We start from the raw sequence: 26,067 nt of genomic DNA on the forward strand, positions 1-26,067 counted from the left end.
TTTTAAATATAATAAACAATCATATCAACACTGTTCACTAACAATAATGGTAGTCAGGCTTTATGTTTATCCACTGAAGGTTAAATAATGGCATTAACAATAGAATTTACCCATTAGGTCTCTGGTTGTGTCTGATGTTCTAGCACTTTCCAGTATCAAACAAAAATTTGATTCAGGAGAACCAGAAAAACTATCCAACTTACTTTTAACTCCTCCTTCTACATTCATTGGAGCTGCAGTGCAACACCTCAAACTAATGTAAAACATTGATGAACCAAGATTTTTCTTACACAGGCAGTTATTTACAGCTTGTTTCAAAATTTCCTTTATTGGTTGCACGTGGTACCTGGAAGCAATTTCCTCATAGTACAGTGAAATGTAAGTGGTGGCATTTCCAGATAGACCCACAAGAGTCTAAGTAGTTTAGAAACCAAGAGTCGACTACAACTAAAGTACTTTTGAAACCATGGATTAACTGTACCCATAAGACCCCACTCTACTAAAACTGCTATCAAAAGGCCAGTGAGTGATCTCATCACCAAATTGGTTTTACAGACTCACACTATTTGTTTGACAGTTTAAATTCTGCTCTTAAATTACCCCCTTATTTTCATGGCTTCCAGCTCTCACCCCTAAACAGACTGACTCAGAACCATACTTCACCTCAATGATTTCCCCAAGTTCCACCACTGCCTCTTTCAATAGTTGTCTTCCTGTTTATTCTATCTGAAAACATTCTTTGCCATTGCCCATCAATAAATTATTTGTTGAATGGAATTCATCTCAGTTATTAACAAAGAAGAGTGAGGAAAGAAATCATGAAGTGGGAAATAACAGAAATTATATTTCTGTATTATGTAGTAGGGTGAAGAGTGATATGGAGACTCTAACGAGAAGGAAGTATTTTAATAACTTAACAATGTATCATATCCTCACCCTTTTCTGTTACTCATTATCAACAAGCACTGAGATTTGGTTGGGTAAATAAATACACCAGGACTCCAGAGAGATAATGTATGATCTTTACACTGGGAGAAAAGGATTCCAATAGTTAAGAAAATAGTTCACAAATGAAACTTTCATCTTTCCCAAATTGGGGGATAGTGAAAATCTCCATGTCTGCAGTGTGGCAAATAGGCATAACCAAACATGTTAATTATTCTGTGTCTAGACATCTTCAGAACTATTAACATCTCAGTTCTTGTTGGTTTTTAGACAATTCTTATTCTTGGCCCATTTTTGTAAAGGAAGAAGATGTTGATATCAAGCCTGCAAAAAAAAGTGAGGCTCCATTTACTCATAAAGTGAATATGAAAGCTAGATTTGAACGAATGGCTAAGGCAAGAGAAGAAGAAGAACAAAGAAGAATTGAAGAGCAAAAGTTATTACGCATGCAGTTTGAACAAAAGGAAATTGATGCAGCACTACAAAAGGTACCAGGCTTATATTTCCTTTATTTTCCAAAGATGACCTTTTAAAGACAATGAAGTTTTATAAGGAGGTATTAAAAAAAATTTTAATAGTTTTCAAGTAATTGAAATGTTTTATAAAATACTTTGTAGTAAGCATACTTACACGTTCTTTACTTTGGGGGGGAAAAATATATTTACCTCCAAATTCTATTACTAAACCACTGTCCTGAAAATAGTACTATAGTATAAATGCCAACTTGAATGCACTTATTTTATTATAGAAAAGAGAAGAGGAGGAAGAAGAAGATTGTAGCAACATGAATGGCTCCACCATTGAAGATGAAGCGCAAACCAGATCAGGAGCTCCGTGGTTTAAGAAGCCTCTAAAAAACACATCGGTTGTAGACAGTGAGCCAGTTAGATTTACTGTTAAAGTAACAGGAGAACCCAAACCAGAAATTACATGGTGGTTTGAAGGAGAAATATTGCAGGATGGAGAAGACTATCAATATATTGAAAGAGGAGAAACTTACTGTCTTTATTTACCAGAAACTTTCCCAGAAGATGAAGGAGAGTATATGTGTAAAGCAGTGAACAATAAAGGCTCTGCAGCTAGTACCTGTATTCTTACCATTGAAAGTAAGAATTAATCACTCTTTGAATCTAGAACTTTTATTCTATTTTAAAATGTTTTCCTTTAAAAAAAAAAAAATCACTTTTCTTCTCTCTTTTTTAGCTGACGACTACTAGGTCCCCTTCCCTCTCCCTGGAACACACACCCTCTCTCTCCGACTTTCTTACTGCATCCATCCTTTCTGTGGCGGGGCCAGAAAAGGAAACTGGAAGTGCCACTACGCTGACTCTTCATTCCTTTCCCCAACTGTCTTCACAACACAAGCTCGTCTGAAAAGTACCTCCTTCCTTTTCAAATGAGCACCAGATTCACATTACGCAGTATACGTTGGTGTGTAATTTAATAAGGCCAAGTGGGAAATTTACTCAATTATTTCTATCAGAACCCATACAAAGGCTGCGTATTTCCCATGTTTACAGCAGTGATGTTTAAAAAAATCATAAATCGGACATATTTTGCATGAAAGAATAACACTTATGAGCTATTCACACCTAAAATTAGTCTGAAATAGCTGAGTTAAGGAATTTGGAACCTATCAATTTGAGTGGGCTTTTTTCCTCAGTAGTTTTATCATTTTGATTGTTGTAGTTTCAGAGTCTTTCTGAAGCAGAGATATAAGGGGGTAGGGGTGTCATTTCTCCCTCTGGGTGGAGAAAACAAAAAAACTAAAGACTTTTAAGAAACAACTGCCAGAGCAAATCTGATGGAAACCACTGCCTAATACAGAGTTCTGAGTGTTGAGAATATCAAACGTACTTTTCAAATGTGTGTGATATATATTCAAGCTTCTAAAAGCAAATTTATGTTGTGACCTTGCCTGAACAAATTATATTTTAATGAGAAAACTTTGTATTAACAGTTCATGCAGGAGAAAACAATTTCAACATAATCAAAGATTTCAAGATCTAGAATTAGATTTAGGGAAAAATGGCACAATCTTCAATTTTGAGTTTTTAAAGTGAGTTTGTAAATAATTAGCAACCATGTACTAATCAAGTTGTTTTATATTTTAATTGTCTGGAAGACAATTTTATTTTACAATGTAAACCCATAATAAAGTCACTTCTGTACTTAAAAAAAAGTCTTTCAGTATTTTAGAAAAGAGACGAACATTCCCTTATAATATTCACCAATGTACATTTATTTTTTTATTGAGGAAACCATAATCAATACAAAATTACAGCAATCATGTACCCTTTTACATACAATGGTATTAAAGCAAACTCTAAACCACAGTTTGTAAAGTATTCAATTTACCTCAAGTCCAAGCTGCATCTCCCTAAGACACTGTTCCCATCACAGTAGCCATTTTAAGCCAATCTTCTTTTTACACGGGTAGTTTCTGTAGAGAACACTTTTCTCAGGACGAAAATGCATTGAGCATGCATAAGAAAAAATATATATATATGTGCAAATACATTTAAGAGTTTCTATAGGGGTATCACTGAAGAAAATAAAATCCTGGGACTTATTTGCTTTCTTACAAGCACCAATTTAAAAAAATCCCTCAAAAGTTTACTGTGGCAAGAAAACTCAAGTGACTAAACAAAAAATAAGGTTATTTTCAGAGTCAAAATTATCTTTAACTAGGTATTGTTAAAATACATTTTAAAGTGAGGCAGAATTTTCAGAAAATAAAGACATCTTCATTAATTAGTAATTTCTACAACCTTATTCTAGACAACATAACTTTGCAGGCAGAAGTGGTTCTCCTGGCAGAGTATTCAAACAAATGTTATCACTTTGAATACATTTCTATTTCCCTCTTAAGGTACTCTGTTCACTCCTATCCAAACCCACTCCTGTAATTAACTACTAAGGTATCTGTCTAAGGATGTATTTTACAATGCTCATAAACAACTAGTATTAAACCACTAGTTTTAGTATTAAAACCATTTTCATTAATTAAAAATGAAAGTATACTTCCCATTTCTAAAAGAAACATCAAACCATAAGAATTCTAAGTACTACCACACTAAGAAATCTTAAAAACAAAAACACATTGTCAAGTTTAAGTGCTAAATAAAATAAATCAATTTCAAGCTAAACATTCTTTCTACCACTCCTAACATCCATTGCATTCAAATCAACTGGCTCACCTTTTCTGCTTTCCATTTATTTCAAGGTTAAGATTAGCGCCATTTAAAAAATGCTTGCAGTATCAGTGAAGGCTTATGATAATGAATAAAAAAAATTCTCATGAGATAGAAACAATGCCCCAATATCTATTAGCATTCATATGTATTTTGTTTTATAAAAATGCAAACTACAACTAACCAAAACTTGACAGGCTCATAAGGTTCAAAGAGCTCCTTAATATCAATCTTAACATACCTATCATTGACTATTAAAACACACATACACACACATAAATGTGGTGCAATAACTACATAACTTTCAAAATTTAACAGTTCATGGAACATTTAAGATCAAGTGAATAGCACTTTAAAATGAAAAGTGATCAAAGCAGGTACATTACACCCTATACCATATATTATGTATGGGAAAACATTTCATTTTTCTCAATTATGATTTGCCAATTTTACCTTCTACATTGAGCCCTTCTATGGTCCATGCTCATCGGCTCACCAATGGCATACACTCAAAGGATTCCTCTTATGGGTAACTATCTCAGGACCTGATTTTATGAGCTATGATTTGGTGCTTGCAGCATCTTCAGCACTGTGTGTGAAAATGAAGGCAGTATTTTTGAATATTTTTCTTTGTTGCAAAGATAAGCAGGAGTTTTAAAAGGATCAGCACATTTTAGAAATCGAATAAACAAAACTGATATGATGCTGCTTTAATACATTCATCTTAACTCAAAATATGTACCAGTTAAAATCATCTATAAGAACACACAAACATTTTAAACTGGCAAAAAATAAAATGCAGCGTCAGTTATTAAAGAATTATAAACCAGAAAAATATTGGTTGCTATACAGATTATGAAAGGTTATTCGCTATACAGTTAACATTTCACTGATGCACATGCCTTTACCAAAACATACTGCCAGTATTTCTTAGAATTTTTTTCCTTTTTCAGTGTATATAAAAAAGTTATGAAAACTGAATTGTCTAAAAAAAAGTCATAATGAAATTCTTGACCCATAATGTCCTTACTGAGTTACTACAGTTCAAGAATAAGAAAAAAAATAAAGACTCCATAGCTTTGGAGGGCAAAGAAAATGTCTTGTCAATCATAAACAGATTGTGAAGGCTGTTGAAGTGTCTGACCAAATGATTTCCTAAATCCTGAAAACTATGTAACTGTCCTTTTTAAAATTTTAACAATTCTTCTATATTTGGGAAAAGTTCGGATGTAGTTTAATTACAGCAGCAATCTACTCATCATTTTTTCCCGTTTTAATTTAAAAAATTAAAATAAAAAACATTACCCAGAAATGTAAACAGTTGTTTGAACAACTTAAAGACTTTCCACTGAAATGGTAGCATAAATAACAAAATACACTTTGGGGAAGCAGTAGCAGATTGCTTTTGAATACACAACCACAAAAACCTCACAGGGACAACATTAATGTACTGAAATATTTATTTATATATGTCCTTAGGTTGTGCTTACCTGTTGCTTTTTGCAGCAGAACCTAAGGTGGAAGGTCTGGGAAGGCACTGTGAAGTATAAATAATTGCACTGTTTGCAATTAATAAAGATTTTAAACCTTAAATGAATCAAAATCAACAGCCTCCAATTTGTGAGTTATGATATTGAATCCAACTGAACTATCTCTTCAGTTTAATTATTTAATGTACCACTTTCCTAAAAGTTCATCTATAAAACAGTATCATGCAAAATACTGAAACTGTTCACATCAATACCCTACTCTTAAAGATAACAGATAACTCCTTAACTATTAAACTTGAAGCTAGAACTACATATCCATATCTAAATAAGGGTAAGGGAAGTCACTCTAGGTTCTATAAAACAGTCAAACAACATTTCAAAACATCTACAATGAACTGTACTGCTATTTTCTACCCTATAAGTAATCTCAACATTTATGTCCTTGCACATCTTTCTTTATAGTATATTAAGAACAGCAAATGGTGCTCCCCCACCAATGAAAGAACTAGTATATATATATAGGAAATGGTGTTAAAACCACTACATTGCTTAATATTTGCAAACTGAAAACCACTCTGTCTGATACATTTCAAGTCTTTCATATTAATATATAAGATATGCATGTTTTACACTGAAAAACAATATATTTTAGGAGCACCAATGAGTAATACTATTCAACTTTGTTAATGATCAGTTTTCTTTAGCTATAGCTAAAGCATATCAAAAATACTTACCCATTAAGCTCACTTTAAAAAAAAAATACAGACCTATGAATTATTCTATGTTAAATTAAGAAGCAGTTATGGTTTTCCAAGATATAGGCACTGTATTCCAACATAATATTCACACAAAGTATGGCATTTGCATTATGTGGAACATTGACAAAAAGATACTGTTGCAGTTCATCAATTTGTCATTCTGATGTACTTACAGTGCAATGCTCCTTGAAGGAACACAATCAAGGATGATACACAGCACAGTCCTCCTCACCCCTACAGAGCTAGTTCTATACTGGCTGGATCAAACCTGCACTTCAACAGACAATGGCAAGACAGACTGTATTTGCATGTAGTCTAATATATTAATATGCAAAGAGCCAACAAATATGCAAAGAGTAAAACAATGGATTTCAACAAAATATCAGAACTTCAGCATGAGTGTTATAGAGTAATAAAATGATTTTAAGTACATAAAAAAATTAAGTTGATTCAATGATTGGACTTGTGCATTTACAAAACAAAGCTTATCTATACTGCAAAAAGAAAAAAAAGAAAAAAAAAGCTTGAACATTTTCATACCCCAATAATGTTTCAATGGCAGATGCACTGTAGCTATACTTTTTGCACACTACTACTTTTTCTACCCTAAATTTAGAAAGAAACACTCTAATATCGTATACATTTGCAAGAGCTGCTTTACATGAAAAAACTGTTCTTATAGACTACTCATATTCACTATCCGAAAACTGAAACAGTCTTGGAAATCAAGTAATTATCAAATTAAAAAACAGAAAGGTTAACTGTTATAGCAGCAGTACAGGTCTGAAACAGTGGTCATGTATAAAAGGAAATTTCACTGTTAATGCAATGGAAGTCTGCCAAAAGATCACTGTACACACATGCAGTTTTTAATCAAACAGAAGGGGAAAAAAATGAAGATATCAGGATTACTTGTGCTGAAACAGCCAAATACAATAAATGGAAAAGATCCTCCAATCTACTACTATACTGCAAGGGGGAAAAAAACATGCCAGTGTTTAAAAACTCAAATTAATATTTCATGGGGAAAGCTTATATATTTGTGTATATGTATCTTAATTTATCATTGCTAAGAAATTATGAATCCTTTAAATACCCACATATCCAACTTACCGACACAGGAGGTTTCATATCATTTATTGTAAAGCACAAAACAGGCATTTTAAAAGTGAAAGTATACATTGAAAAAAGTACATTTATATCACAAAGCATTGACCACATAATAGTTGCAAATACATTTGCTGGAATGTGTACATCTACACTAAATACTAAAAACAAACCAATTTTCATTTCTACACAGAAATATTAACCTCCTATCAGTAGTGATAGATATTTTGTACATTTTCAAAAAAAAAAAAAGAAAAAAAAGAAAGAAAGAAAGAAAGAAAAAACACTATTTTAAACCAAAAACAAAATTAAGATCTTCATCAAGCCGTCTGCATCCATATATTTAACAAAGGTTTTTTTCCCCCACACAATGAAGCAAATACTGTATTGTCCACTTCTTATTATTGGCCCTGTGCAGAAGAGATACATAAGAAATACACAAAAAGTTAAAGAAAATCCTTTAAATGGAGCTAACTCAGGAGTGAATCCTTTAAGAAAGAAAAACTGGTTAATATAAATGGTGGTGGCTTCTTGCATGATTTGCAAATCCCTGGGGGAAAAAAATTTATTTTTAAAATCAAAGGCATTATAGAGATATCTAGCACTCAGATGCCAGAAAGCATTGTAAAAAACAAACAAACAAACAAAAAAACCCAAACAATATACCACAGTACTTCATTTAGTTATACTTTGCCTGATAAAAATTTAAAAGGCAAACATAATCCCAGACAACAGTAAACATGCAGAAAACAGGACTGGAGTTGAAATCAACACATTAGCAAATTTATTATACCTGAGGTGCTGGAGGATGCTGTGGCATTCCCTGGGGACTTGTCTGGGCGTAGTAGGCTGCTTGTTGTCTATAGTACTCAGCCCAGGCTGCACTATAATCTGGCTGACCACCTGGTGGAGCACCAGTAGGGGCAGGAACTGCTTGACCTTTGAGAAAACAAAACAACTTTGTTGCTGTAACCACAACTAAAAGCCCCAAAGAATCTCAGTTCTAATAAAAACAATACCTTGCTTCTTGTAATATTCCTCCCAAGCCTTTGAATAATCTTGTGTCTGCCCTTGTTGACCTAAAAAAAACCCCCTAAATTTTAATACAAAATTATATCCACTGTAAGTACAGGTTATAAAAACAAAAGCACAGAGGGTCAGAATTGCTCCTGTTTTATTTTAAATATTCATTAGTGTCAGAAAACTACTCTGTAATTAAAAAAAAAATCTAAATGCTCTTTTATTTTCTTTTTGCCTTATACTAATCGTAACTTTTAGTTCTAGAGCATCACTATTAATAAAAAACAAAGCCATCCACATAGTTTTAACTAAGATAGGTAAACATTTAGGCATTATCTCGATTCAATTACAGAATTAATGCTCTAAATTCAGTCTGGAACAGCAGTCCACGGTTCCCCAGTGGTGATGCTGGGAGGAATGGATGGCCCGCTATTTTTTTTCTTTTGTTTTCTTATCCATTTGGATTTGTTACACTACAACTTTTAAATAAAATGTAAATCTTCAATGGAGAAAAAGAAAAAACTTTTTTGAGGAAAAAAAACCCACTTAAAAGCTATTATTTAAAGACTTCATTATTTTAAGATCTGGCCAACATTTTTGTTTCCTGATAAGTAACCTATAAACTACATGTATAAACACTAATCTTCAAGATATCTTTTAATATGACATTTAAAGTTTTAATATGCTGTGTCCAAATTACAACACAATTTTATTAAAAATAACTTGATGAAGGACATAAAGAATAATCACTACTGAAGAGGTTCTAAGAAGCAAAATCAATGAAACACAAAGCTCAACAGCTTGCACAAGCACGTTCTTCTGGTGACCTTCTGGAATTAAGAGACTAAAGAGACATACTCAAATGCGATGCATGAACCTTGAATGGTCTCTGGATTTAAAAAAAAAATAAAAACAAGTTCCCCCCCAACACACAAATAGCTACAAAAGACACTTTTTCTGACAACCAGGGAAACAAATACGTTGATTTAGAGCAACAGTTGGCAACTTACTTTGAAATGGCTCAGGCACCAAAAAAAGTACACATACAAAGTACACGTTGCAAACTTTTTGAAAATGGTCAATCTGGATAGGAAATATAAACATGGGTGTTCGCTGTACTATTTTTCCAATTTTCTGAAGGTATAAAAAAATTTGAAACCAAAAGTTGGAGACAAAGAGAACCTGAGTTTCCCTATTTAACTCCTTTATTTGAAAAAAAATTTATTTAGTTTGTACTTTATCTGACTTTATAAAATTATTACAGCTAGACAAAAAATACTGGCAGAAAGCTGTTTTTGTTTGTTAGATGTTGCCAACAAGGCAACTTTATAGTTTTAGAAAGTGGTCTATTCACCATCACAAAATTGGCCAAAGAATAAAAGCAACTGAGTAAATAAAAATTTAAGATTTATGACTAACTTAAAAAATGCAAGAAACTCCCCCCTACTTATATGGGCAACAGCACAGAGAAATCCCATATACTGTAAACAAAATTCTCACACTTTTGTTTTCCATACTCTTTTCAAAGAGGAAGTGAGTCTAACATTTTGATCTTATGAGGAGACACAATTCAAGTAAATCTAAAACCAGTTTCAGTATTTAGACAACTGCCAAATATCTTGGTACCAATAGTAATAAAACCATATACAACATTTTCTTACAAACTGCACACTTGAAAACTTGCTGACTTGAGGCCAAACTTATTTAAGACAGCAACAATTTCCACTTCAGGTTTACAAATGGAACTAAAAACCTCATTGTTAAGAGATACTCATATTTTAGAGGCAAAAAAATAACAATATCAGGGAGACATATCAAGAAAATTCATCAAACTCAAATGTTCCCTGAAAAACACCCCCCATCCCAAACTCAAATATCCCTGTGGAAAGCTAAAAGTAAACATGTTAGACTCAAAGAAAAATAAACATTTGGTTAAGTAAGTCATCAACATTTGACATTCCAACCTTGAAAGCGTCCACAGAAAAACTCATTCCACTCCTATGTGAAGGGCAAATGTCATTCTTTTTGCCCAGGTGAAAGCAGGAAAAGAACTGTTCCTATCTAATCTATTTATGTTTTGGCTCTTCCCCTAGCCTCTTGCCCTTTGGAAAGTCATGTCCTTAACTTGTTCCCTTTATTCTTCTCCTCAGTTTCAAATACTGTTTTGATATGAGATAATTTAGTAGAACAATACTTAACATTTACATGTAACTTTACAATGTATAAAGTCTTAATTTCATTTCATTCAAGAGATAAAACTTGTCCTAGAGTTCATATGTAACATTCGATTACAGCCCAAGCGACAGTCTTGCTTGATTTCACCCTCAGTTATTTCTCCATACACCTGCATCTTTCCCACAACCACTCACACCTGGCTTTTAGGCTAGGTACCATATGCTAAGGGTTCAGAGTCCACCATATCAGTGCTTAATATTAAAAGGGACTCCGCCTCAAGTCAAACTTATCCCAAAATGCCTTCATTTACTTTCCTCCAAATAGAAACTGCCTGTCTCTATTCTGAAACCCTATTTCTCTTTAGGGTGTTTACTTTTTTACAAAAGTTCCCTTCATGCTAGCTTCAAAAGCACCCACATCTAGACTGCTGTCATTCCATACAGGACAGCGATATGAATTCCTTAAAGTTTCCGTCTTTAACCCTCCAGAATCTCATCTTTAAGAATTTCTCTCTTAAGTTCTCTTCATGCTAATCTAGGGAATTTACAATTGTTTCAGAAAACAAAACTAATTAAAAAAACTCATCTGTTTCAACAGACTTTAATTTTTTGCAGTAAGCGGGCCTCTCACTGTTGTGGCCTCTCCCGTTGTGGAGCACAGGCTCCAGACGCGCAGGCTCAGTGGCCATGGCTCACAGGCCCAGTCACTCCACAGCATGTGGGATATTCCTGGACCGGGGCACGAACCAGTGTCCCCTGCATCGGCAGGCGGACTCTCAACCACTGCGTCACCAGGGAAGCCCTCAACAGACTTTTACTAATAAGCAAGCTGACAAATCTACAGTATTAGTGGGGATTTTCTGTTCTTAACAGAAAAAGCTGAAATGGCTTCAAAAGCTGAGACAGTCTCCCTCGTTTGGTGACGAGGGCACTGGATTAGAAATCAGGACTTCCTTACTGGACTGAATGTCAGTATTATGACATAGTATGAGTGTGTTTCATGTTTGATAATTGTAATCATTGTTGCTTTTGTTGTGATCATCCATTTACAATGCTTGGTGTCAGTTTATTTATCTCTTGTAAAAATAAATTATAGTGCGTGTGTGTGTGGGGGGGGGAAACAACAAACATCATGGGAACAGCAAACCCAAAAACTGCAACAGATACACAAAAAAGAAAAAAAAAAAAAGAAATCAGGACATCCAGAGTCCTAGGGAATCCTACCTATGCCACTTGGAAGAGTAAAACTCCACCTTTCCAAATAAGGGAGTTTGACTTAGAGATAAAGATCTTTCTCTCTCCCTGATATTTTATTACCCCTTTCTTTCCCTTCCATTTAAAAACATCAAAAGATTGAACTGATTAGTTTGATGCTTTAAGGTTTCTTATTTGTAGTTATCCTAAAAAGATCTTAAGGACAAGCAATGCACCTAGAAGAAATCAAAGTAGTTAAGCAATCAATCCTTTACAAAACAAAAAACAAAAAAAGACTTATACAGGAAAAATACGTGGACCTTGTAGCTATCATTAAAGACCTGACAACCTAACATTATTTAAGATTTACATGTAAGGGGGAATCACTCAACCAGTTCACTTAGCTCATAAAATTAATAGCTTATCATTGTGCTGCTACAGAAAAACATTCAAGTGAAAAGAAGGTGGGGGTTAGGAGGATCTTCAAACATGGTGTTATGGCAAAGAACACTGAAATTTACGTTGAGAATCACAAGTAGACTGTACCTTATGACAAAACTATCACCTACAGATACTTTCTGTATCAGTGAAGAATGAGCAAGTTTATCTTATTAGCTTCTGTTTGTGACAAGTGGCAATGGTGTAAGTGTGTTAATTTTGAATGACTGAGAATAAGCATCTGAAAAAAACCTGGTCTGTCTGGAAGTATAACATCAGGTTTGAAATGGTTCCTGAAAAATGCAAATTCAGGAGACAGGCTTGGGACTTAGACTCCCTTAAGAGTTCAAAGTCTGGTTCCACCACTTTGTAGTTGTGTAACCTGTTTTCCAATATGCACATCTAAGTGTCAGTGAACAGAAAGAACCCCATCCACGGTTTTGCTTTCTGCAGTGAAGTGACCTGTGGTCAACCGTAGCCTGAAAATATTAAATGAACAATTCATAAGTTTTAGATTACGCACCATCCTGAGGAGCATGATGAAATCTCATACTGTCCCTTTGTCTAGCATATCCCACCAGTCAGTCACTCAGCAGCCATCTTGCTTAAAAGATTGACTGTCCTGGTACTGCAGTGCTTATGTGTCCAAGTAACCCTTATTTTACTTAATAATGGCCTTGAAGTCCAAGAATAGTGATGCTGGCAATTTGGATATGACAAAGAGAAGCCTTTTCCTTTAAATGAAAAGGTTAAAAGTTCTCCATTTAATAAGGAAAGAAAAAAATCGTATGCTGACTGAGGTCGCTAAGATCTATGTAAGAACAAATCTTCTGTGAAATTGTGGAAGAGGAAAAAGAAATTCATTCAAGTTTTGCTGTCCCACCTCAATATGCAGGTTACAGCAACGGTACGTGATTAGCTGCTTAATTAAGATGGAAAAGGCATTAAATTTGTACAAGGTATTTTGAGAGAGAGATCACATTCATGTAACTTTCATTCAATATACTGTTATAACTGTTCTATTAATGTTGTTACTCTCTTACTGTACCTAACTCATAAACTTTATCATAGTTATGTACATATAGGTAAAAAGCACAGTACAAATAAGGTTCAGTACTATCCGCACTTTCAGGCACCCATGGTGGGGAGGGGACTTGGAACATATCCCCCATGTAAAAGTGGGGGACCACTGTACAGTTTTCATTCACAGCAGTTTGCAATAATATATTTGCAAAGTACTTGACTGACAACTGTACCCTCCATTAGAATATAATAACCAGAAGGGCAGGGCTCCTAAGTGTTATGCCCACAGTCACATTCTCAGTATCTATTCCTATGCTTGGCATATAGTATATGCTCTACATTTATTGAATGAAAACAGTCCTTCTAGGTGACTGTTATTCCTTTCTCATAATGCAAATGTTATTTAAGTAATTAACTTTCTCTGTCACTGTAGGTTCCTTCTTTTTTTTTTTTTTGCGGTACGCGGGCCTCTCACTGCTGTGGCCTCTCCCGTTGCGGAGCACAGGCTCTGGACGCACAGGCTCAGCGGCCATGGCTCACGTGCCCAGCAGCTCCGCGGCATGTGGGATCTTCCCGGATCGGGGCACAAACCCGTGTCCCCTGCATCGGCAGGCGGACTCTCAACCACTGCGCCACCAGGGAAGCCCTGTAGGTTACTTCTTATCTGTTATTTTGCAGCACAAATAATATCACATGCAACCAATTTTTGCTTGGTGCTCTATAATTTAACCGGTGTCATTTAGGTTACTGACATGTAACTTATCTTTGACAAAAGTATAGGTAATATTCAATGTCCTATGTGCCAGTGGGGAAACCTTTAGCTTCAATTAGTAAATGGCTGACAAATGCACTTAGAAATAAAAAGATTTCTTAACCACAGATTTAACAATTATTATTGTAAGGACCATGATACGTCTGAAAGTTCAGTGATTTTGGAATGCATTCTTGTTCAATAGTTCTATACCTCAAGATTTTAAAAGTTATTGGATGAAAGAAGTCCAAGGTAATAAAAACATGGAACAAACATGCTTTTTATCAAAATCTTCAACCTTTTAGTGTGATATTTACTTAACGTTTCAGTTTAATAAAATGTATTAAAAAAGAAATATAGAACATACCCATTTTCTTGTAGTACTCTTCCCAAGCCTTGGTATAATCAACCTGTCCAGCTGGAGCTGGATTCTGTTGATCTCCTTATTTAAGAAAAACATAAAAAATTATGATTAAGGTTTTTAAAAAGCAATTTTGGCCCTTTCCTTCTGTTTTTTGTGTAGAGGAGTTGAGAGTAGCCTGTCATGGAAAATGAGGGTAGGAAAGAAGTGCTGTGTGATAGTGGCATCCTTGCTGGTGCCAAAGACACAAGACTCTGGGAGTACAGAGATAGTGTACAGAGAAGATGGTCTATTTATTTAGAAGAGTAGTTACATTGAGCATGTAAGTAAATTCACTGGTCAAATAAAACACACTGATGATACCAGGTCTTTCACCATTTATAAGCATGGAAAGTGGGAAAAGCTAGAAGGAACTCTGAAACCCTGGAATGGAATTGCAGGTGATATGAGTACAGTTTTAAAAATACATACACATATGGATATTTATGTATTTTTATATGTATGTAGATATGCATGTACATAAATTCATTTCCTAGCTCTGTACACTGAAAGGAGCTAGTAGCAGTAACACCTCAGCAGCAATGAACACAACTGTTAAGTTTCTAAATATCATCATCTACTAAAAGAAATCAGGGATCATTGGAAAAATGGCTGATTTAAGGGCTGGAGCTCAAAAAGCACAATATAAGCATCTTATTGTGCAAGAAAGTAGGGAAGTGCTTAAAGAATGACAGGCATGTCAAAAAGATACAGGAGCCATCTTAAAGCTACTCCTGACTGACCAAATCTAGGACAATCTGGTTAAGTTAAAAACATAACTTACTGAATAAAACAGGAATCCATACAGACATAGAGAAATAAACAGAAAGAAAAAGGGAACCTCTTAAATGCAGAATGAATGACGGAAGGAGAAATTATCATCATATTTGTAATTCAATCAGGCAGCTATTATAAATGAAGGCTAAGGCCTTCAATGAGGAACAGAATCCTAAGAAAGTTTAGCTTAGAAATCTTAGGAAGTTTTCTAAGGAAGTTTAGCTGTGGTACATGTTTTGATCAGAAAGGTAGTTTTTTTTTCTCTTTGCTCTAGTAGTTTTATAATTTGTACTAGTTCTTTGTTTTTGCTATCATTTGTTTTTTAAAAAATGTTAAGATTATAAATCACATCTCATCAAACTGAACTGTAAAACTTCTACTGTATCTTTATTTTAAGGAAAAATGAGAATAAAATTATCCTGTTTGTCCTGCCCCCTCCAAAAAAAGAACAGAATAGTGGTATAATCTCAGTATAACTCTATAGACAGTATTAATTTCAAAGAGAAAAATGGTGATTTTATGGTATAGAATCTTGGCAGACATCAACATGACTGAGTGACCATGGTCATCACCTCTGGGGATAATACCGGTCCACATTATACGACCCCTACTGTAATGCACTAAGAGAACAGCATTCATTTCTGACGTATTCTTGCCATAATGTAAGCAGGAACCCTGACTATGACCTCATCTTCATAAGAAAAGGTTGAAGGGACCTAGGTTATCCATAAACATCTCACAAAAGGTCTGTACTCTTTTGAAAGAAAAAGATAAGAATTATCCTTGATTGATGAGAAGCTGTTGGAACAATTGGTGAAATCTCAGTAACGGCTGTGCCTTGGGGACAGTAAGATGTATCAACGTTGATTAAAGAGTGCCGTGTGATGGTTAATTTTGGAGAAATACAGAAAGAAGTATTTAAGGGTAATGGGGTATTATGTCTATAGCCTGGTCTTAATGGTTCTGAAAAAGACTAATGATGATGGATATGGACACATGTGATAGGGTAATGGATCAAATGGGGGAAGATAAACATCAACAGCTAGATTATCTGGATGTTCTTGGTAATGTATCTTACAACTTTTATGAAAGTTTGCAGTTATTTCAAAGTAACTTGTTTTTAAAAAGCAAAGGCTGCTTACTGAAGCTGTTAACTAAATATTATAAATTTGGGGGTAATACACCGATATACTTTATATATAATTCCAAACACAGGTTTTCACTTCCACATAGAAAATAAATTCTTTAATTACCATAGTTACCTTGTCCATTGGTTTGGGTTGTAGTTGGTGCACCGGCAGGAGCTGCAGGCGGTGGCTGTGCTTGTTGTTGATAATAGTGAGCATAATAAGCAGCCCAAGCTGCTGAATTTGGATCTGTTCCTGTTTTAGCTAGAATAAACACAAGTTCTATATTTGTATCTAAAGTCCATAATCAATCACACACACACCTCTCTAGCAAATATATAGACCCCCAAATTAACTGGACATTAAAAAACAGTAAGTGGACACTTTCAAATTCTTCTATTATTTTTACTGTCATCATTAGCTTTTATTATAGAAAACTTAGGCTCAGAGATTAAGTAACTTTCCTAGTTCCTAGAAAACTAGTGACTGGCAGAGTTGGAATACGAATAAAGATCTTTTGGTTCCAAATCCAATGCTTTGTCTCTAACCATCCTGTGCCCTCCTTTTTCTAAACCAGTTTTGCCTCAAGCACAACAGTTTTATGTGGCAGATGACTAAAGGAAAGGAATTCTAGGGACTAACCTGTACAAGAAAGAATTATTTTACAACTATGAACTCTGTCCTATCTTGTTTTCAATGAAGAGACAATTTAAAAACCTTGGAAAAAGAAAAAGATTCGCCATATTTCATCTCATCATATTTCAGTGATTATCCTAAAAGATAAACTCGATGTCACTGCCCTATTTGAAATTTATTTACTTCCTGGAGTCTTTAGGGACTATTAAAACTTTTAAGTAAAGAATATCATTCAACATATTTAACAAGATATTTGGACACCCTCGCTTATACTTTCCCTTCCAGCCTCCTCTCCCTGCTGTCAATATTTTTCCAACACTCAAGTTCTGGCCACAGTAAATTGGTTGTACTTTTCAAAAGTCATCATGCTCATATTTGGGCGTTTCACCATGTTATGCTTCCTCTGCACTTGACTGTCCCTCACTCATCCTTCATAAAAATCAACTGATGCATTAAAAGTTTGAGACTTCTCAGTCTGAAACAGAAATCCTCTTACGGATTCTGTCTTTTATACTGGGTGTATCATATGATACTATAGGTATATCTTTATTAGTTTATATCCTGAAGAAAGATGTGATTTCCTTAACCAGATTCTATATCTATATGTAATCTATTGAGCCTTCATCCCAAATGGGCAGCAATTCTCAGCTGCCTAATAAAACAAAGGTTAGTGATGTTTGAGAAAAAAAGGGTAAGGATTCCCAGAGTGATCCAATGTCTAAGGTGATACAATTATAAGGCATTATGCCACTCTCCATAAGTTTCTAAATTAATACATGTGTCCCAATACACAGTATCATTACCTTATAGTAATTAATACAAATATGACACTTATAGCACGTCTAGATAGAGAAACTGAGATAAAACAGACTTTTAGGAATTGATACTTACACTCTTAAAATGTGTAGACCATATATGAAAACCAGTCTCATAATTACATATATACGTACTGAGCACTTACTAAATTCATTCATTATTGTATTCATTCATTTACTTATCATTTTATAGATAAGAAAACATATAGAGAGATTCAAAACTTGCTTACTATCCCATAATTAGTAAGTTATGACTAGGACTTATTCAAGTCTGTTTCACTCTAAGTATGTGACTACTACATAAATCTTTAACAACCCAGTAATTTTTTTATAGAAACAGATTTTAATTCAGAGAATACAGACTTTACTGTCAATATAGGGCCACATTTAAATACCAGGATGTTTAATACAAAGTAATGAAAATTTCATTTTGGTTTTTACATATAAGCAATATCTAACACTAGCTCTTATCTTTTAGCAAAATGGGTTATTTCTTTCCCAAAGGCATTGCTGAAAGTCACATTCATTAACCAATTCTTTCACTGATGACTTCACCACTACCCCAAGTGGGAAAATGAGACTGTGAAACAGAGACCACTTCTTATTCCCATCATTTCTCTCAATCATACTACCTACCCAAACAGAGCATCCAAATAGGTGCAGTCCTGCATCCTGCACATCCAAGTTACTCAATATAAATCTGCCCCTTAATTTTCTGTCTCTTCAGTGGTGGGATTCTTCTGCTTAATAACACCATACCAATTAACTTACAAGAGGGAAAGAAAAATCCTTCCATTCTTTAAACACTATTATACAATAAATCATATTTGACCCTTCTTAAGTCCTTCTAGCACAGTACTGCTAACATTTTAAGTACGCATTTCTACAGAATGTAAATTCGTTGCTGCATACTCAGACCTTAGCGCACACAGTTTAGTTTCTTGAACGTGAGGGAGTTGTGGTTATTTGGTAACTGTCATGTTGTATCATCATGTTCCAAAGAGCATATACCTCCTATGAAATTAAGGTATGTTATAACACAGGGCCACCCTTAACTCCAGACATGTTTAATAAAATTCACTAAAACAATTTCATTTATATTATTTTAGTTTTTTAAAAAATAAGTATAGGGCTTCCCTGGTGGCACAGTGGTTGAGAGTCCGCCTGCTGATGCAGGGGACGCGGGTTTGTGCCCCAGTCCGGGAAGACCCCGCGTGCCGCAGAGTGGCTAGGCCCATGAGCCATGGCCGCTGAGCCTGCATGGCCGGAGCCTGTGCTCCGCAACAGGAGAGGCCACAACAGTGAGAGGCCCGCGTACCACAAAAAAAAAAACAAGAAAAAAAAACTAAACTAAAAAGTAAGTATACTAGTGTGAAAAGGAATCTTTAATTCAGTACCTTCCTTGAAACTACTCCAGTGAAAGAGGCCTAAGAGGTATGTAGTAGGTGAGAAAAAAAAAGGGATCATAAATAAAAGTTACTGGTTTCAATTAATGCTCTTTGACTGTGATGGAAAGAAAACCACAGGGTGGGAAAAGATTCAAGGATAGAATAAAATGTAACAGATAAAAATCACATTTGAACAGAGAAAATATTTAACTAAATTAATCTGAGAGTTCCAACATGCAGATATTTAATACAGGCCTGCTTTTTACTAATGTGAAGTTATATCAGAAATACTAAAATAGGCAACTTACATATCTTGAGAATTTGGAAGTTTAATGCCCAAGGATTAAACACTCCAACTGACTCTCACACAATTTTATAAATAAATATACACTATTCTTTCATGGATAATGTCACAATTAACATACATTTGATGGCACTAGCATCTAAAACCTAAGACACTGTACTTCTTCCTATACTCTTGGCTTTTAGCATTCTGCTATATTCACTTCTAAAGTAGAGAAAGCCAAATGCAGGTAGAAAAAGACCTACGAAAATAGACCATACTCATAACAGTCTTATACACTGTAGTAGAACCAGAACCTAACACTTCTGCTGAAGGAGTGAAACAAGTGCAGAAAATGCACACAATCAACACTAGAAAATGTATAACTATAACAGGAGTGGCAAACAAAAACACAGATTACACCCAAATGATAAGCATCTTTTACCTGGATCTGGAGGGGCCTGTTGCTGCCAATGTGGATACGCATTTCCCCACCCCTGGGGAGCATAAGGGGCTGGAGGACCACTGAAAACACAGAAATCAATTTTAAAATAGTTTCCCAAAATCTAGAATCTTTGAGGAAAAGCCTAGAACCAAACTCAAAACTTACTGAGGAGCAGGGCCAGGTGGTCCCGGATTATAAGGTGCAGGGTTATATGGTCCCATCGGAGTTCCAGGCCCAGGGGGCCCAGGAGGCCCATGGGGGCCTGGGACACCATGGGGCCCATGGGGTACAGGTGGCCCTAAAGGATTTACTGGGCCCTGCAAAAAAGCAAAAGACAAACAAAAATCAGAAAGACAGTAATGGTTAAACATTTCAAAGGCCAAATAACCTTCCATTTCTACCCTTTTACCTAACCACAAGCAATCTAAAATTTATGATTTTCTTCATTTCCTCACTCAAGTTGCAAAACTTCTGAAAGGCATGTAAAATTAATTAAAATCAACAGCATTAGCAAAGAACTGAAACATTAACTTTACCTTCTATTCTTTTCAGGCTATTCCCTTTTCCATTATTTCCCTTTCCTTGTACAATTTTTACTTTTACTAACACTTTATCATCTTAATCATGGAAGCTTATCAAATATCAAGTTCTTACCTCTAGCTCTTCTCTCTCTGCATCTACTCTACATCTATTCACTTAACATTGTAATCAGAGAATCATGCTGACAATACAGTGCTCAAATTGCTTAGGTCTCATATCATGAACTGGCTATTGAATACTTCCCCAATAATGTAACAAGTTCTCACTCAACAAACCAGTCCTTCTCACAGCCTTCCTGTCACTGAGCCCCATTTCAATCAATAATTTATTTCCTCCCTTACCCTTTTTATCATAATTTTCTGAATACCATGAAGATTCCCTTTTTAATTGATTTAACAAATCAGGATATTTCGTATCTATTTCATGCCACATCATAATTAATAATGCTTAGTTGATTCTTCTTTGATAATCCAACTTGTAAGGACCACTAGATTTAACTGTTCTAAAATAAAATATTCCTTTCATGCAGTTAATACTCACCATGTGACAATTTGGACAAAAATGCTTAATCTATATATGGTTGTCAATTTTCTCACTACAATAAAGCCAAACTTCAAGACTTTCATAATAACCTGTCTCTTTAAGTCTCTAACTGCTGTCATTATCCCTCACTTCAATTATACATAACCTTTCCTTTCCAAATAGTAAAAAAAACGATTACTGAAAAAAGGTAGCAACATTTTTACAGGGCTTTGTGCTAGGCACTCTTTTAAGGGATAAACACACATACTTCAAACATTTAATCCCTATAACCCTAAAAGGTAGGTATGATTATCCTCACTCTCAGAAGAAAAAGAGGCAAAGAAGAGTGTAATTATCTTCCCTCCAGGTCACACAGTAAATGATTCAGAGTATTTTGAACCCAAAGAGCCTGCCTCAAGAGTCCAAGTTCTTCTTAAGAGCTTCTCTTGAACAATATCTAGTCTGTCCATCAATCCAGAAGCAATGCTGATGATAGCAAAATCCAAAACCGAGATGCACTATTCATTTTTCTACCATCAATTCCTGCCATTACTGAGTCCAACAATTATTTTCTTCATTTTTTTGAACAATTATACTTATTCTCCACACCACAGAACTTATGTTTGTGTATATTTTTATAAGGTATTCTTTTTTTTTAAAATAAATCGGTCTATCTATCCTACCTACCTACCTACCTATCTATCTTGGTTGTGTTAGGTCTTCGTTGCTACACGAGGGCTTTCTCTAGCTGCTGTGAGCAGGAGCTACTCTTCGCTGCAATGTGCAGGATCCTCATTGCGGTGGTTTCTCGTTGCAGAGCATGGGCTCTAGGCGTACGGGCTTCAGTAGTGGTGGCACGTGGGCTCAGTAGTTATGGCTCATGGGCTCTAGAGAGCAGACCCAGTAGTTGTGCCACACGGGCTTAGTTGCTCCGCGGCATGTGGGATCCTCCCGGACCAGGGATCAAACCCAGGTCCCCTGCATTGGCAGGTGGATTCTTAACCACTGCGCCACCAGGGAAGTCCCCATAAGGTATTCTGAAGTGTCTTTTGTACATCTATTTTTGTTTTCCCAAGCAGAGAGAAACACCCCATTCACAGCATGGCAAACATCAAGAAGAACTTTCCTAAGATACTCTAATTATTATTAATAATTTAAGATGCTCGTTCACGTTAATTCTTCACAGTAAGATAAACACAGTAAAGCACTATTTCCTATTTCCAAATTTGATCATGCATCAGAATCACCTGGAACATCCTTCTAAAATTAGATGCTGGGTCCTACTGCAGACATTCTGAATCAGAACTGTGTACGTTATATGTGTCAAGGTGTAAAGCACCCAAGCGCTCGACATTTTAAAACTCCCCAGACGACTGTCAGCCAGTCTAATTAGAATTTATAGATTTCTACTTTACTGAGGGGGCAGGCATCTGATTCACCTTTGCTTCACCAAAGTTGGGTACGCAAGCCCTTAATAAATAGTGACTTCCTGTTAACTGTCTCCTTCAGGTATACTCCACTATCTTCCACCAACCCTAATATCGTAACTCAAGTAATGCTATCCTCTTATTTACCCACCCTCAAGTACAAGGTTCTGAACACCTGTAACTGTGTATTAACTGGGTTATTTTCATCACTGGAAAATCTCTTCTATATTGTATGTTTCTATTATGTGACCAGACCTATAATTTTAGAGTAGAAATTAACATTTTTCTGTACAGCACTTATAGGAACACATGAATTAATGTCTTATTTAACTAACAGGATCTGTGCTATCAATTGGAAGTTTAAAGCATACTCACACCAATCTTTTCTTCTATGAGTTGCCGAGCATAGTCTATTTGCTGTGGAGTGCCACGAATTGTAAATAACTTCATATTAGGATCTGCATTAGGTGGAGGATTTCTCTGAAGTTCTATTCTTGCACCAGACTGTTGGCTTATGCTTTTTATGGTTTCACCTCCTAAAATCAAAGCACAGTAATTTCTCTAAAGATTCAAAGGATACAGAGGAGCTATTCAAAACAAACTGGTCACAATTAAGAAGGAAGGTATGAACAGTATCCCATTTGCCAATATTCTACGAGGAGTTTCCATTTATTCTACACTTTAAATCAAATTATATGAAGCATTTCACACATTTAAGTTTTAAGACATAACTTAGTATGTCTGCACCCAACCTTAAAATGAATTATAACATCAAAATATTTGCTTCAAAGAAATTCCTTTTCTAAGCAACGTAAATATAAACTAACACAATGACTTAAAAATTCAAAAATTTAAAAACATGTCAGGAAACAGCAAAATAAACAAAAACACTAACCACTTTCTAGGTCAGAAGAAAAATTTCTTACACTATTATACTGTTGGTTCCCTTCTCTAGAAGCCAATGTGATTCAAATCCCACTCTTGACTTAAGTACATACAAAGCCCTTCATTTAGGCTTTAGGTATTACTATCAGCATAAGAACACTTTTCTACTAAAACACAGCCAAAAAAAAATTATTGCTACTCATTTACAACAGCAACAGAAATAGCATCCAGAACCGTTAAATTATTAACCACACATTAATAGTTTTAAATACATTGCCTTTTCCTATTATTAATCCAGTTTTTCCAGTTGGTACAATGAAATTAAATTCCTGTAGTCCACCAGGTGGTCCCATGTTCCAGTTGCCTTGACCTCTACCTCTTCCTCGACCACCAGGCCCAGGTCCACCAGGATTACCAGCCTAAAAGAGGGGAAAGACAAAGTCAGAAATATGCTCTTCTTTCCACAGTAAAATTATTACACATCTATTTCCCTTGACTTTCATTTTCCTAAATGAGAAGTTTAGAGAAGTTGGGACACACCTTGGCCCAAATAATCAAGAAATGACCACCACCATTTATTCCTTTTATGCTGTGGTGAATAAAGCAGTGCACTTATGTAGCTGCCGTCCTGCTCCAAAATGTTCACCTTAAAGCAATTTAAACTTTCTAGCTATTAATAAAGTATCACCAAACAGATTCTGATAAAAATAATATGGAGGGGGACTTTCACATTTAATGAAGGTATTTTTAAAATGAAAACAAAACAATGAAAATTTAACATTCTTTCAAACCTGAACACTTCGGAGAAGGTCTGTAATAATTTCTGCAGCATGTTGACATCGGTCTGGAGGTCCTGTTATTTGTGCTATTCTATCTGGTGTCGTTCCGTCATCTTTAAACAAAGGAAACAAATTGGATTAATTTAGCATTAAATTAATTAATGTCAAAAGTAACTGCCACCAACGCTTAGAAAATAAATATATGTACTCACCTGGCTTAAACTGAATTCGAACACCAGCATCATTTTGTATTTTTTTAATCATCTCTCCATTTCTTCCTATTACGATGCCAACAGCAAATCTTGGAATGGGGACCTTACGCAGAGAAGACCAAGCATTAGGAAAGCCATTTCCTGAAAAATTAATCTGCCCCAAACCATAGAAGTACTATATTTATATCAAAGAGGTTGGCAAGATACAAAGTACACATTCTGTATTCCAAGGTAGAAAGTGGGGGGGAAGACAGTACAATGTTAGAGAAGTCTATGTAAAACAAAACAGGAAAAACCTTATTTATGGACTAGCATTCAACCACTTCTAAATTGGTATTTTTACTTACATCTATTCCTTCATTTCCTCCTATTCTTGACCCATACTCATTTCGAACTTCTCTGAAACCACCTTGATCACGAATTAATTCTAACACCATTTCCTTGGCTTGCTGAAGTAGAAAAAATTACCCAATTTAGGAATCGTGTCTCAAAACACTGTAATTATTCATGCATGTGTTCCCCCTCTGCCATCCACCCCAAATCCCTCTTTGTAAAATATAAACTTAAGTTTACTTGAACTTTGTATGGGTCCCCTGTAATCCTAAGAGGTTTGTCAGCACCAGTGTTCTGAGGTCCATCTTGGATCATAACCATTTTAACTCCAGCCCGTTCCTGTTAATCACAGAAATCAGATGTATTAATAAGAGGGGAGAGGAAGGAAACGGGCTTCAAAACAGACAAAAAGTAATCGTTTTACAAACATAGTAATACCTGAAGTTGTTTAATAGTCTCTCCCCCCTTTCCAATGACTAATCCTGCTTTGCTAGCTGGAATCATGATTTCTTGAACCGCATTTCCTGGCCCATCACCATGATGGAAGCCAGGGGCTGGTCTTCCTTTTTCAACAATCTGGTCCAGTAACCGTTTTGCTGATCTGTTAACAAATTAATAGCCAATACAAAATAATATAATCAGGTACTCCTCTCATCCCAATTCAGGATAAGGTGGCCTAAAACTAAATTTTAACAATTAAAAGAAAATGCCATGAGTGTCAAAGACTGAAACCACACAATAAATTTTCTAGGTATCAATATATAATCAATATTTTTGAGAATAGTCCAAAATTTCCAAGACACACCCTACTTCTGAAGTTATCTCAGAATAAAGCTCATTCTCCCAAAAACTAAACGATGTGTTTACTTTTTAAAACCTTTACTTTGGTTACTCACATGTTAAAATTTATTTGTTCATTCAACAAATACTTAAGAAATGTCAACTATATGCCAGGTACTATTCTAGGTAATGGGGTTACAGCAATGAAATAAAAAGACAAGGTCCTTGCTGGCATGGCTTAACTTCATTAAGTAAGTAAAAATAGCAGGTTAAAGAAACAACATGTCATTTGTGAAGTGCTATAAAGAAAACCAAAACAAGATAAGGAGGACAGGTTGTGTGTATGTATGTGAAGGGATGCTATTTTATGCAAAATACATGAATGAACAATTCCCTGGCGGTCCAGTGGTTAAGACTCTGCACTTCCACTGAAGCAGGCTCAAGTTCGATCCCTGGTCGGGGAACTAAGATCCCAGAAGCCGCATAGCAGGGCAAAGAAAAAAAAAAAGAAAAATGAATGACCTTACTGATAAGCAGACATTTGAACCAAGACCTGAAGGAAGTAGAGGAGTGACTATGAAAATATCTGGGAAAAAATGTTCCAGGGAGAAGAAACAGAAAGTG

General features: G+C 35.3%; 2 protein-coding genes across 8 annotated transcripts in view; one reads left to right on the plus strand and one right to left on the minus strand.

Annotated features, from left to right (window-relative positions):
• Positions 1-2,241, plus strand: part of NEXN (nexilin F-actin binding protein) — a 40,354-nt gene extending 38,113 nt beyond the window's left edge. For both annotated transcript variants that reach the window (XM_065885541.1, XM_065885533.1), the window contains 2 exons: positions 1,248-1,433; positions 1,694-2,241. In XM_065885541.1, the coding sequence (XP_065741613.1) occupies positions 1,248-1,433; positions 1,694-2,062 (555 nt within the window). In that variant the 3' untranslated portion in view covers positions 2,063-2,241. The remainder of the gene's footprint in view (positions 1-1,247; positions 1,434-1,693) is intronic.
• A 2,456-nt stretch (positions 2,242-4,697) lies between these two features.
• The window catches only part of FUBP1 (far upstream element binding protein 1), a 32,496-nt gene continuing 11,126 nt past the window's right edge, over positions 4,698-26,067 (minus strand). For 2 of the 6 annotated variants that reach the window (XM_065894837.1, XM_065894830.1), the window contains 14 exons: positions 25,102-25,264; positions 24,904-25,002; positions 24,678-24,779; positions 24,331-24,433; positions 24,131-24,231; positions 23,617-23,758; positions 22,830-22,990; positions 20,131-20,282; positions 19,966-20,045; positions 16,534-16,662; positions 14,462-14,536; positions 8,288-8,433; positions 5,630-5,676; positions 4,698-4,728 (listed from right to left, as the gene is read on the minus strand). In XM_065894837.1, coding sequence (XP_065750909.1) covers positions 4,698-4,728; positions 5,630-5,676; positions 8,288-8,433; positions 14,462-14,536; positions 16,534-16,662; positions 19,966-20,045; positions 20,131-20,282; positions 22,830-22,990; positions 23,617-23,758; positions 24,131-24,231; positions 24,331-24,433; positions 24,678-24,779; positions 24,904-25,002; positions 25,102-25,264 — 1,531 coding nt within the window. Of the gene's footprint in view, positions 4,729-5,629; positions 5,677-6,621; positions 6,661-7,507; positions 7,905-8,002; positions 8,045-8,281; positions 8,434-14,461; positions 14,537-16,533; positions 16,663-19,965; positions 20,046-20,130; positions 20,283-22,829; positions 22,991-23,616; positions 23,759-24,130; positions 24,232-24,330; positions 24,434-24,677; positions 24,780-24,903; positions 25,003-25,101; positions 25,265-26,067 lie in introns of those variants that run through there. The other 4 variants (XM_065894859.1, XM_065894867.1, XM_065894852.1 and 1 more) reach the window with 4 other exon arrangements.

This window comes from Phocoena phocoena, chromosome 1 (assembly GCF_963924675.1).
Source record: "Phocoena phocoena chromosome 1, mPhoPho1.1, whole genome shotgun sequence".
Classification (NCBI taxonomy): Eukaryota; Metazoa; Chordata; class Mammalia; order Artiodactyla; family Phocoenidae; genus Phocoena; species Phocoena phocoena.